At 39.5% G+C, this 14,061-nt stretch overlaps 1 protein-coding gene across 1 annotated transcript in view; it reads left to right on the forward strand.

Moving 5' to 3' along the window:
- The window catches only part of CLTC (clathrin heavy chain), a 52,188-nt gene that overhangs the window by 13,079 nt on the left and 25,048 nt on the right, over positions 1 to 14,061 (forward strand). The window contains 5 exon segments of the mRNA XM_038376200.2: positions 6,418 to 6,625; positions 9,048 to 9,316; positions 9,817 to 9,978; positions 11,100 to 11,213; positions 11,691 to 11,864. Of these exon segments, the coding sequence (XP_038232128.1) occupies positions 6,418 to 6,625; positions 9,048 to 9,316; positions 9,817 to 9,978; positions 11,100 to 11,213; positions 11,691 to 11,864 (927 nt within the window).

The raw sequence follows: 14,061 nt of genomic DNA on the forward strand, positions 1-14,061 counted from the left end.
GCAGACAATTGAAGATAACAAATGAATTGCAACTTTAGCACATAGTTGTAGTAAGGGAAGGGGTGGGTGGGTGTGTGTGTAAGTGGTGAATGGCTACTTAAGAAGGTGTGGCTTTACAGTAGTATCTGCGCTTGGTCATGTGGCTAAAGTAAATCATGCAGTGAGTATGACGTTCCCTCTTCAGGTGGAAAGAAAAGGAGTACTTGTGGCACCTTGGAGACTAACAAATTTATTTGAGCATAAGCTTTCGTGAGCTACAGCTCACTTCATCTGATACATTCCTTGCATTCATGGAATGCATCCGATGAAGTGAGCTGTAGCTCACAAGCTTATGCTCAAATTTTAGTCTCTAAGGGTGCCACAAGTCCTCCTTTTCTTTTTGCAAATACAGACTAACACGGCTGCTACTCTGAAACCTGTCTTCAGGTGGAGTTTTCACTTGAGCAAGGAGTATGTGATTACGTGGACCACTTCAGGTCCAAGACACTATATCATGCCCTAATGTAGGGAGAAGGGGAAGCCTTTGGAATGAACTCTTGTGTGTTTGCCCAAAAGCAAACATCCTTGGTGGTCTGGAAAGCTTGACTAGTTGACTTGCATCACCTGGATAGGAAAAAGTGATACAACTCTGTAAACGTGTTTGTCTAGACAACTCCGTCTATCAGTTCTTGCTTCTGTTGCCAAAGAAGAATATTGACTTGGAGAATCAATCATATAAGCAATTGAAGTTTGTGTATTGCAGTCTCCTATGGAATGTACACTCCCACTGAGGGACAAAAGGTTATGAAACTAAAATGCTGGAAAAAATAATATTCAGAAGGAACTGTTATACTTGCTTAGGCTTTCATTTAACCCTCCAGTTACTATAGATAAAAATAACTACTGAATTTCTTTATGCAGACTTATTTCATCTGCCAGGTCGTTCAGACTACTGTAACTCAAATAGACTGTCCTTTCCCAGAAAATCAAGGGAGAAGTTTTGTTCAATTTCAGATTGTTAGAAACTGAAGAAGTTACTCAGTGCATAGATTCAGGCAATTCCTAGTTGGATCCCACAGCAATGTAACCACCATACTAGGGTGGAATTGTACATCTGCTTGAGGTCTGCGTATAGTTCCTACAGTAGATTTAACTTTGACCTTTTGCACACAGTTCAGTTCATACAGCCATTTTGAACTTGCTATATTAATTTACCAGCAAGAGGGCTGGACTTCTTGAGGAAATCATATGCAAAAAAAAAAAAAAAAGTGGGATTCTAAGTAAGCTTCTACTTTAGTGCCTCTGCCAGACTCTGAAACGTTTGCTCAAGGTTTTAAAAATGAGCAGGTCATGATCTGCTTGTTCTGTTCTTGGGCAGGAACTTTCTCTTTGCAGAGTGGTCTGCTCAATCACTTTCTCCCCATTCAGACTCCATGGGAGCATGATTTGGGGTCAGGAATTGTACCAATTTTTGCCTCTGTCAGAGCTGAGACGATAAATGACTGGTTACACATTTCAGGGAAACTGCACCTGTATTCCTCCCATTGGTCCACCAGTGGTGCATGCTCCAGGCTCCTTAGTCATCACCTTTCTCTTGGGCAGAGACCTGCATCTCTCTTGCCAGGAGGTGTGTGGTGGTGTGTGGGTTTTTTTTTTTTTTTTTTTCCCCAGGCTGCAGTTTCATGTTCACTGTGGTATCCCCAGCAAGCTAGACTGCCAAAACAGGCCAGTGCCTGCACTTTGCTTTCCTCTTTGAAGGCTATGAATAATGTAATTGCCAATTGTGTTAAGTTACACACAGCTCTTGATAAGCATGCACACTTAAAGTGAAAACACCTTAAAACCAAAAGAAAATACTTGCATGCTAATAAGCTTATCAGAGGTCAGTCCCAGCTCCAGCATGGGCTCTGGTAAGAGTGAGCCCTTCAAACCTCAAAGGGGTTTTCCTGTGGTAACAAGTTGATAGGTGTGCTAGATCCAAGTTAAAGCTGTATAAAGAGGTTACAGAGTAGCAGCCGTGTTAGTCTGTATTTGCAAAAAGAAAAGGAGTACTTAGAGGACTGACAAATTTATTAGAGCATAAGCTTTTGTGAGCTACAGCTCCGATGAAGTGAGCTGTAGCTCACGAAAGCTTATGCTCTAATAATGTTAGTTCCTAAGGTGCCACAAGTACTCCTTTTCAGGAGTAAAAGGAGGTTAGTCACTCTCCTTTATTAGCCTGAGCCTTTGATCTGAGACTCCAGGAACAGGTAATCGACAGACAGTGGTGCTCTCCTCAGGCCATAGGGTCAAAAGGTATGGGTTTTTTGTTATGTAACTGGAGGTCCAGAATTTGCATTCGCCTCTCCCTAGAGATTCTCCAGGCAACTATCTGACATTGTCCCAGAAGTATATTCTTGTCTGCCACACTTTTTCAATGAAGTCCTTTTTAAAGTTCATTGCACTTTCCAGGGTTTCACTTCCCATCTCCCCCTCCCTGAGAAGTTGCATGCAATTCCAGCCCATAATAAGACATGAACTTTGCATTAATCTAAAAATACTTAAATTTAATACAATAAAATTTTTCAAGGATTTGCAGGAAATTTCCATATTTGTCATACATGCCCAATTACCATCCTATAAAGTGGGTATTGATATCTTAGCTAAGTAGTGAAAAACATGAAGCGTCCAACATGTTCTGTCCCGAATGTTGCTTGGTTTGTGGCCTGTATGCATAAACAGAAGTCTGTAATGAACTTTAGTAAGCCAAATTGCAATGTGGTCTCTCCCATGCTGAGTACAACATGGCTTGCCATGTGAAATACAGCAGTAGCTATAAACTTCATTTACTGTTACCAGCTCAAGCATTCAGAAGAAGTTTATGGGATGCTTAAGCAGAGGAGTAGGGTTCGCCAAGCTACAGTATTACTGTAGTAGTGGCTAGTCTCCTGTGCTTGGATTAGCTGTGGCTGCCTAGTGTAAACATAAGGCACTTAACTCTTTGGAGAGGAAGAGTGGCTTGCATTGTCCAGTGCCCTGGAAGGATATGGGGGGAACTTAAATAGAAATAAATGAGTTTAAATGGATTGAATGACTTAGTACATTGTCCTTACTAACATTAAGTGTACAGGAAGGAACGTGATTTCTGTCCCCAAGGAGCCCAGTTTAAACTAGACATGGCACAGTCAACACAAGTGAAAGCTTGCTTAACCTGCCAATTGGTGCATTTTTAGTAGTAGTTTTTATAAGTAGATCTAGACTTTCAAATGGGTATACAACCTGATGCAGGTGTGACTACATGCATATGGGAAAGCTGACTTGCACATTTTTGCTTATGTAAGTTTGAAAATCTGGGCCATAGCAGATAGATCATCTATTGAAGAGCTTCACAGGAGAATCTGACTCTTTGGGGGGAAAAAGCTGTTCAGCATGGAACATCTGTCTTTTAGATCAGAAGATTAAACCTACTTCTGCCACAAAGTGAACAACTGTATCTAAATATTAATAATGGGACAGGCTAACCTAGACAGAATAAAACTAATATTTAAAGTGCTGTGAAAACCATGAAGCTTAGCCTTTGTGAGCTAAGATGGAATTTCGTCATTTGGGAATATAGAGGAAGTAGTAAGCTTTGACTTAAGTGACCTGCCTTGAGTAAGTCAATAGTGGTTTGGGGTAAGCCTTAGGTTTCTGACTCAAATCATGATCCACAGATTAGATTAGATTAGTGGCTCTCCACCTTCCAGACTACTGGATCCCTTGCAGGAGTCTGATTTGTCTTTCATACACCCCCCCCAAACCCCCTCCAAGTTTCACCTCATTTAAACTACTTGCTTACAAAATCAAAAGACAAAAGTGTCACAGCACACTATTACTGAAATTGCTTGCATTCTCATTTGTACAAGATGATATCATATTGGAATATAAATAATATAGAGCAGTTTAAACAAGTCATTGTCTATGAATTAGTTTGTACTGACTTCACTAGTGATTTTTATGTAGCCGTTGTAAAACTCAGCAAATCTAGCTGAGTGATGTACCCCCTGGGGATACACAGAGGTCTTCTTAGGGGGTACATTACTTCCTGCTTGAGAACCACTTGCACTAGATCATACAGATACTTTATAAAAGTTGCTTTTAAGGCATCCTCCATTCTAATCTGGCACCCTATAGGTTGGTTGCTTCTATAAACTCCTTTCACAGTGCTGTGGGAAAACTAAGATTGAATAGAATAGCACAGTATGACACACCCTCTTTATCAGAGCATGCAAGTGAAGACTGTAATGGAATTGCTAAGGTGGAGCCTTCATAAGGCCCTGCACCATCTAAACTGATAAGAGACTGTTAGAACACCAACATTTTACTCAAATGAAACGTGGTTTCCAGAAGACTGTTCTGCAAAAGTAGCTTGTTAAAGACCAAACTCTTTCAAGGAGCAGTGTGTTTGACCTCTTCACTTTCTCATTCACTTTAGAATTAAATATGCTTTGGTTACTAAGCATTGTCTAATCTTAAATGAACACAAAGTTCTGAACTTTAAGTGGTAGAATAAGACCACTCATCTTGCCACAACTTTATTGTGATACTAATGTAAATTAATTGCAATCCTATGTTTCATCCAAAGATCTAAGCTTTACAAAAATAAAATGTCTCATCCCTGTTAGAGTGGAATAGAAATAGCTACCTACCAGTGAAGAAACTGAAGCACAAAAGTTGTCATTTGTCCTAAAAGTCAGTGTGTTAGAAACAGGAGCTGAACTTGGGTCTCAATACCATTATTCCAATACTTTGACCTTTTAAAAAAAAGTGTACTACCAAACTTCACTGGCTAAACTTTGACTTGAATTTTAAATGCTTCACATGTTTAAAATTAAACAAAGCATATTCCCTTCAAACACTTGAACTGAACTTTTTTTCCCCTCTGCTCCTACTTCTATAGTAAGCTTGTAATCAACAAATTTCTCAAGAGAGGCAGATCAGGTCTTAAGCAGGAAGGGGTGGGTGCCTGGCTCAGTAAATTCTTCATGCAGTAGTAGGCAGTGTTGTGCGCTCCACCCTTGCCCTTCTGGGAAGTGTTATCTGCACTACTTGATCCACTATCCTGACTGGGTTTTTAATGCAGCCCTTGTTCACTTAATATTGTAAGAATTGCTAAGTGTAAAGTTACTCTCTAATCTAACCAGTACAGAAGTGGTTAAGACAAATGAGAGAACTGCATCTAACATAAGTTTATAGTTGGTCTAAAATTCAAAGTGGTGTTGAGGTAGTTAAGTGCAGAAATTTAAATCCTTAGCCTGTTACCTAGAAATTAGATTGGTAAAGCTTAAATAATAAATCTTAATCCATTTCAGTCAAAACTGCACTCTAATATCAGAACAAAAATGGCTTGGATGCAGTCGAGTTGTCCAACACTCTGCTCTCCATTCCTAAATTAAGCCATTCACTCTAGCTTCAGTGTATACCTTTTGGAAGGAGAGAACAACCCGAAATTTACATGGAAGACACAAATTCCAGTTTGAGGGGAGATATCTGAGCTTGAGCACGGTGTATTTGAGCTAGTGCACTAAAAATAGAAGTGTAGCCATGGCAGCATGAACAACCAGATGGGGCTGACCACTCAAAGTACCTACCTATAATCTCAGATGGAGTTGTACTTGAGCAGCTAGCTCCTCCTAACACCATGGATAAGCCACTCCTATTTTTAGTGCGTGCGCGCGCTCGCTCTCTCAATCAGAGTGCAGGTATGTCTCCTCAACCTGGAATCTGCACCTTCCAGCTCTCGTGTGGACCTACCATAAGTTACTTTGTTCTTCTAGAGCAGCAGTTCTCAAACTGTGGGTCGGGACACTGTTTTAATGGGGTTACCTGGGCTAGTTTAGACTTGGGGCCTGGGGCAGGGCTGAAGTCAAAGGACTTCCACCCTGGGAGGTGGGGCTCAGGCTTTGGCTTCAGCCCTGGGTGGCAGGGCCTTGGTTACAGGCCCCTGGCCTAGGGTGAAGCCCTTGAGCTTTGGCCCCTCCACCAGGGGTGGTGGGCTCTGCTTCAGTCCCCACTCCTGGGGTCATGTAGTAATTTTTGTTGTCGGAAAGGGGTCATGGTGCAACAAAGTTTGAGAACTCCTGTTCTAGAGCTATCATACCACACACATACTCAAGATCAGACTAAAATTTTGAACTTTTTAAATATTAGAAAAATGCTCTTGAACCCATCTTGGACTAAAGTGCAGCAGGCTTTCCTCCAGTTGTGCTCAAACACACCTTCCAGGTAGTATACCTCTGTATCTCATGCCTTTCTTAGCAATAAAAGATATATCCTAGGGAAAAGCTTGCAAAAGAATACTTTGACAAGGCTTCATGATGTTTACTTTATAGAGTAGATTTCATGAACCAGACTTCAGCTGATGATCATCCTGTGTAATACTTAGTGTGACTAAACTTTTTATTGTTTTTTGTCTTCTAGCTCCAAAATCTGGGGATCAACCCAGCTAACATTGGCTTCAGTACTCTGACTATGGAGTCAGACAAATTCATCTGCATAAGAGAGAAGGTAGGAGAACAAGCACAGGTGGTGATTATTGACATGAATGACCCCAGCAATCCCATTCGCAGACCAATTTCAGCTGACAGTGCTATCATGAATCCTGCTAGCAAAGTCATTGCACTAAAAGGTATGAAGAACATCTTGTGTTTAAGATCTGACTATATACTGTGTAACTTTCTGTATAAACTACCAGTTCAGGGCAAATCCATTGGTTTTTGAAGACTGAAGAATTCATATTCAAAGGTTAAACCAAATGTTGGGCAGACATTCTAAAAGAGCGTGCTGGTTGTTGCTCTTAAAATGTTCAAGTCTCCCTTTCCCAAAATTCACCATGGAAAATGTGTATCCTTGTCGTAGCTATCCTCAGCTAAACTGTCATCCTAGACTTGTTGAATGGAATGCTGCTGATTTGCAGCAAGTTCTGATAATGACTTGCTGTCTGCTCTTTTATATTCTAGTATTGGTCCTCCTACAGCTGAGATCAGGATTTTGCTTGGTCAAACATGCACTAACTCTTCCTTTGACAGTTATGCTCAAAAGAGTATTGCATATTTGCCCCTTTTTTTAGGGAGGATAAACTATTTGGAAATTCAAATGATTAGCTTAACTTTTGAAGTTAAGTAGAATATGTAACTTTTATTTTAGATCAAGCTAATCTATTAGATCTGACTAAAATAAGAGCTTTCTCTTAATTTCTCATCTATTGTCCTGTATTGCTTTGAACTCAAACATTAAATATTACATTAACTTAATCTTTCTGATGGTTTTAATGTTGTACTATTTTTTGTTGCATCTCTAATGCTTTCTTGTGTATGCAGATGGTGAGTTCTCAATTTAGATTGTATTAGTTTTTGTCCTGTTCTATGAAAAGAGAATGCCAAAGTCCAAAAGCTTACAGGCTTAAAGGCTTACGGTGCACATTACTGAATAATTCAGGTGTAAGAGCAGACAAAGGCCTACATGCTGATCCCTAGGTATTCTTCAGAGTAGCACTGAAGAGGCTAAGGAAACAGGGTACTCCAAATTTAGGAAATTACTTTGAAAAATACTAGTTTGACAGCTCTACAGTTGCACTTGGCCTAAAGCTGTAAACTTAGGACCCTTCAGACTTTTTATAAACAGGATTATGACTCTTACAACTCAAGTCTGGTGGTTTTCCCCTGGTGTGCATTGCATATTGTGCAGGATGGAAATAAAACTGGACTGTACTCTAGTTCCCTGACATTATCCCCTGTGTTAACTTTAATGCCCCACACTTGAAAAATAGCATTATGAAATGGTGCAAAACAAGAGACATTGAGATTAGATGAACTGCAGTATCTCTAGCACAACACCAAACTTCTCATTTGCAGTTCAGATGCAGCATTCCTAAACCTCTATTTCCATCCTTGTATGCCTTGGAACATGGCTATCTTGTTAGAGTGACTGTCAACCAAACCAAAATCTGTAGTAGACTGACACCCTGACCCATATGGGACTCCTTTCTTAACCTTTAACTGAGACCTAGTTTTAAAAGTTTTATGCAACATAAACTTTTGACAGCTAGCAAGCAGTGCAAATAAAATAGCCTGTTTTTTTTTGTGTTGGGTTTTTTTGCATCTCTTACATAAAGATAATTGAGACTCTAGCTATTCCTTTACTGATGCATGTGTCTCAACAGGAATAGCTTGAACATTCCCCCAATACTAGCAACTAGCTGAGCCAGAGTTTGTTTTGACATGCCACTCCAAACTTTTGTTTCCCCTTTAAAAGTAGCAGTGATTCCTCAGCATATGCTAATATAATGTAGAATGAATCTAAGCATTATTCTGGTGGCAGAAGAAATACAATGGGTGGCAGCATCGTTATTTTGGACATGTATATTTCAAAACATTTGCCTTTCCCTATCTGGAGCTTGCATTAGTTCCTTGTTCTGGTTCTCCCCTCTACCCTCCCTGTCTATGTATTTTATATTCATCTCTGGTCTGTTGTAGCCAAAGATACTTGGTTTGTTTGTTAACCTGTTAGCTTACCTACTTAAAAGTATTTTGCGTAATGAAACAGAATTACAAACAAACCTGACAAAGAGCCCACTTTGGCCCTTCCATCCTTGTGGTTTGTACTTGAAATGGATGTGGACAGTTTTTTTGACTGCTAACAAGTTTAGTGTACCTTTATATTTTCAATAGAAATTCAACTGAATGTGTACTTAAATATATACATATAAAAATTTGGTTACCTGTAACTGATAAAAACTGAAATTCTTCAGATGCTTTGTCAATTAAAAAGCTGTTTCCACCATCTGTTCAAAATTGGTTAAGCAACAGACAAGTAAGAGGTCAGGATTTTTTTTTTTTGTACAGCCATGTGCAGTAATAACATAGCTTTAGAAATGTCTGGCTAAGAGTTTAGCTGATCACTATGAATGTCATGGGCAAGTGCAGTGCATTATGGCATCCTCCTACGAGGAAGGCTAGATGCTAAGTCTAACTTCATAGTGCAGCTTTCATGGTACTTGAAGGAAAGACAACTGATAACTCAGCTTCTTGAGTTGAACTTGTGTGTTTTAGCTGGGAAAACACTTCAAATCTTTAACATTGAGATGAAGAGTAAAATGAAGGCTCATACTATGACTGATGATGTTACCTTCTGGAAATGGATTTCTCTGAACACTGTTGCTCTTGTAACGGACAACGCAGTCTACCACTGGAGCATGGAGGGAGAATCTCAGCCTGTGAAAATGTTTGATCGACACTCTAGTCTTGCAGGCTGCCAGATCATCAACTATCGTACAGATGCTAAGCAGAAATGGTTACTTCTGACTGGCATATCCGCACAGGTACTTAATTAGTAATTGACACCAATCTGGAAGGCCAAAACTTGACTGACGCCCTTTTTTTTGTAATCTATATAACTTCCCTCAGTGTGTAAATCATATTCTGCTTCCTGTTACTTGTTGCAAAGACCATTAATACTTGATTCTATATGCAACAAATTCTATGCTAAGGCCCAAAACAGTCTTAAGGTACCCCCAAGTCTCTCAGTTTAACTCTGAACAAACTTTATTTGGAGACTTATTCCTCTACATCCAGTGTCTTTAGCTGGCCATTTAAGCTTTTTTTTTTTTTTGTCACTTTGTCATTCTGATACAGTGGATTTACCATACAACTCAAAACTGGTTAGCAAAAAAATTAACCAGTTTACAGAATCAAGATACTGACTTAAGAACTCGAGCTAAACAAGAACTGTCTTTCACAAAACAATCTGCCAGTACTTAAGGTAGTATTGTGGGGGAGGGAAATACCTTCTGTCACTAACTTCTCTCTACGTTTTGTTTAGCAAAATCGTGTTGTGGGAGCCATGCAGCTTTATTCTGTAGATAGAAAAGTGTCCCAGCCTATCGAGGGGCATGCAGCTAGTTTTGCTCAGTTCAAGATGGAAGGTAATGCTGAGGAATCTACTCTCTTCTGTTTTGCAGTAAGAGGTCAAGCTGGAGGCAAGGTAAGCTCTGATTCTGAATGCTATCTACCTGATTTTGTTAGAATATTTAGCCTGGAAGTAAACAGAGGGGATTACAAAAAGCAACCCTAGAGGAAAGGCTGTATAGTGCATACATCTACATATGCTTTCACTGAGTGTGTTAGTGTTCACCTTTTCCCCTCTGTTTTGGAAGAAAGTACTTGATTATGTAGGAATCTTGTGGCTTTAAGTGATCACTACCCTCAAATGGCTTTTTATATGCATGTGTGTAAATCTCAAAACACTGCTCCTAGCAGAATCACTAGCAGAACCCTTAGGTAATTGCAGATTCTCCAAATGAGTTATTAATGTATAATGAATACACCTATATATTAGGGACATGGAAAACTTTAGTGATATGACTTGTTCAGATGTCCATTCACCCAAAATTCAAACTGAAGTAAGTAAAAGCTCTAGTGCTTGACTTTGAAAATGGACCTCAAACTTTTTTAGGTGACGGAGCTCTTCCTACTTATCCTCCTGATACTAGAAAGTGTGCACTTCAATTCTTAACTTCAGAGGATTCCATTAGGAGCCAAATTTGGGTTCTTAAAACTATTTGGAACAGCAAATGAGAGTTCATGACCAAAACAGACTAAAGTGGAAAAGAAAATTTTGTCTGAATGTTTGGCTTCTGGCTGACCAGTATATAATCTGCATGATTTGTGTTTTAACTACTTTGTAAGTCAAAATTGAACTTGAATTTCTCTGTGAGATGCTGTCAGATTGAAAGTATGTGTAGAAATAAACAGTTAAGTGGCAGCAAAACTGAGTAGCCAATAATGGCTTTTCATAACAATATTGGGGAATATTGTTACACCCAGAGTGATAGAGGAACTTCTGATGGTCTCATGTATATGGGAAGACCTGTAGCTTAATGTGGTCTGTGACTTAACTAGATCACAGAAGCTTTTCCTTCTAGTAAGATCAGATGACTCAACATAGCATTCTTGCTCACATTGCAGCAAACAAAGCACTTATGTCTGTTACCACTTTCTAATCTGACTACGCTGCCCAGAACACCTGAGCAACCATGTAGCTATGTAATATTTCAGGGAATATTAATGGGATTGGTTGGTTGATTGATCTCATCTGTTGTACAGTTGCATATCATTGAAGTTGGCACACCACCAACAGGGAACCAACCATTTCCCAAGAAAGCAGTGGATGTCTTCTTTCCTCCTGAAGCACAGAATGACTTTCCTGTAGCAATGCAGGTATGGTAGATTGATTGACTGACTGACTGTCTTGGGGATATGGTAATATAGCAGGATGGTAAATATATACACACTCCTGTGCAGCTACAGAACCTGAGGCTTTGCAAAGAAAAATGTCCTAAAATCCAATAAATGGTTCAGCAGAGTTTATACTTTAAGTATAATAATCCCCATTCAAGCCTTAAACTTTTGTAAGCTGTTTTTTAATTGTTGATCATCCTTCCCCCTTATAGAACAAGTATCCAGCTATTTTGGTATATGTAAGCCCAAAGAAGGATAGAAGTAGATATTCTGCTGCTGTGCTGTCAAGTGCATGCATGCTCTCTCAAGCACAATTCAGTAAGAAACAACACAATCACTTTGTGCAATCAAAACAATTGTGCCCCTTCATGCTAACCATTGTAACATTACAACAGATTTGACTTTAAACCAAGGTTTTAAGTACACTGACTATTCAACCTTACTCTTGTCTTGCAGATTAGTGAAAAACATGATGTGGTGTTTCTGATAACAAAATATGGTTACATCCATTTGTATGACCTTGAAACTGGCACCTGCATCTACATGAATAGAATCAGTGGAGAAACCATATTTGTCACTGCACCGCATGAAGCAACCGCTGGAATTATAGGAGTTAACAGAAAGGGACAAGTAAGGAAATGCTGTTCCTAGAGCACTTAGCTAGGCTGTCCCAGCAAGATTGGGCTGGGGGGGGAGAGAAACGGAAACAAGTGTCAAGCATCATGACTATCAAGTATCCTCTTCATGTTTCTGTTCAAACACTCGGCCTTCTAGGAGAAACTTGCAAGGTGTATATTGACTTAGTCATTTGAAGTGGAAGTGCCAATTTCCTTCATGTAACAGTTTACAGGCTGGCCTCTAAATGAGATACTAGGTGATAACTGATCAGAGTCCATGAATGTTTGACTAGAATCGGTGTGTCCAAAAAAACCCAATGTTTGACATCACTGACATTCAAGTGCTCTACTTCTCACTATCATGTCTAGATCTGCCTCTAACTCTTGCCCACCCTCACCTACCCAAAAGGTATAGCTCAGTGGGATAGCTCAGTGGTTTAAGCATTGGCCTGCTAAACCCAGGGTTGAGAGTTCAATTCTTGAGGGGGCCATTTAGGGATGTGGGGCAAAAATTGGGGATTGGTCCTGCTCTGAGCAGCGGGTTGGACTAGATGACCTCCTGAGGTCCCTTCCAACCTGATATTCTATGATTGTATGCTGCTGAAGTTCATAGTGGTGTCACAGCGCAGAAATCTGCTTTCATTTTTTTTAAATGAAAAGCAGTGGAACTAGATGCCTGAACAGTGATCATTGGTGGCTCAAATCTTGAGTTCTGGTGCATAAAACAGGAAAGGCAGAAAATAGTTGCAATGTCTTAATTGGGAAGAATTGTCTAAAATAGACTTGAGTGTACCTGTATAGAAATTTTGTCTAACTTGCACATAAAACTTGTGGAAGGGCTAGTTGCTGGTATAAGAATCCCTTAATTCCACCTAGCTGAACTCTTAAATATTCCACTTTTTTTTTCTTAAAAGTAGAAAGGTGACCTGTATCAATAGTTAACATGATGGCTGCCAGTGCTGTCCTCGAGAGTCCAATCTTCTATAAAGGTAGTAAAAATCTTACTACAAAACAAGGAATTTCTCTGAGATAGATCAGGCTCTTTAGGAAAAACTTGTATAAATGCTTTCAGTTCAAAAGGGTAGTGCTGCATTCCTGCTATATGGTGCTAAAATACAGAAACTCTTAAGAACATGCTGTTTAAACAAAAACAATCCACATGGTAGAATAGAATCTCATCCTAGAATTCCTCAAACTTGATACCAGTGTCTGTAGAACTACTTTGGGAGAATCTGTTTAATCCCACAATCATATTTGGTATTCATAACTTCTCCCTCAGATTGTCTATCCTGTAAGATACTACAAGAAAAATTCTCCTGGCAACAATGAGTGGGGAACTTTGGTCATTATAACGTCTGAATCACAAATAGCTTTTTGTTCTTGTACATACTAGCACGCAATTTGCAGTGCTAGATGGAGATGAGTGCATTCTAGTGAGTGGGAGGAGCTTGTATCTGTGTAACTAGCAAAGTCTAGTCTCTGTTCATCTGTAAATATTCAATATTGGCACTATTTCCAATTAGGAGTAGGTATAGAATGCAGATGGTGAACACTGTTGCATGTAGGAAGTGAAATTGATACTGATTTTGGTTTTGTGCCATAGTGGTGGTCTGTGCAACCTTAGATATAGGTTCAACTCTTTTCAGACTTTTGTGTGAAGAATACTGTGTTTAGGTGGCTTTCTGAACCCCTGAAAGGAACGGACAGTATGTCAGGTCAGTGACTTTTGTAGATGAATGGAAGCAGTCCGCAAGTCTCTGCCAGAATGATTAGTTGAGTCTCTGAAACGGAGGATTTTGAGCTCTCCTGCAAATATAAAAGTGCAGAGGGGAAGAACTATCTTAATCGGAGAAATATGTGGGGTGGGCTGGCTTCTATACTCTTGTGGATAAAGACTGAGGATGTTCCCTTCAGGGTTTCTTATAGCAGCTAATATCCAATAAAATTTTGGAAGGAGAAACTTGCTAACTAAGCAGTAATTCAGCAATATTTCAGTGCTGTGCATAAAGTAAACTACTGGTTCTGAAAGGTAGGCTCTGTCTGGAAACCTGAGATCTTAATGTTTGGATAGGGAAACCTCTTGTTAACTTGACATAGCAGGCAGCCAATATATTCAACCTTCCAATTTCAGGAGAAAGCTGGGTTAAACATTTGGAAAGTTATTAAACCCTAATTCATGTGTTGGTTACTCTATAGGATTCTTTGGGGAA

This window comes from Dermochelys coriacea, chromosome 17 (genome assembly GCF_009764565.3).
Source record: "Dermochelys coriacea isolate rDerCor1 chromosome 17, rDerCor1.pri.v4, whole genome shotgun sequence".
NCBI classification, from domain to species: domain Eukaryota; kingdom Metazoa; phylum Chordata; order Testudines; family Dermochelyidae; genus Dermochelys; species Dermochelys coriacea.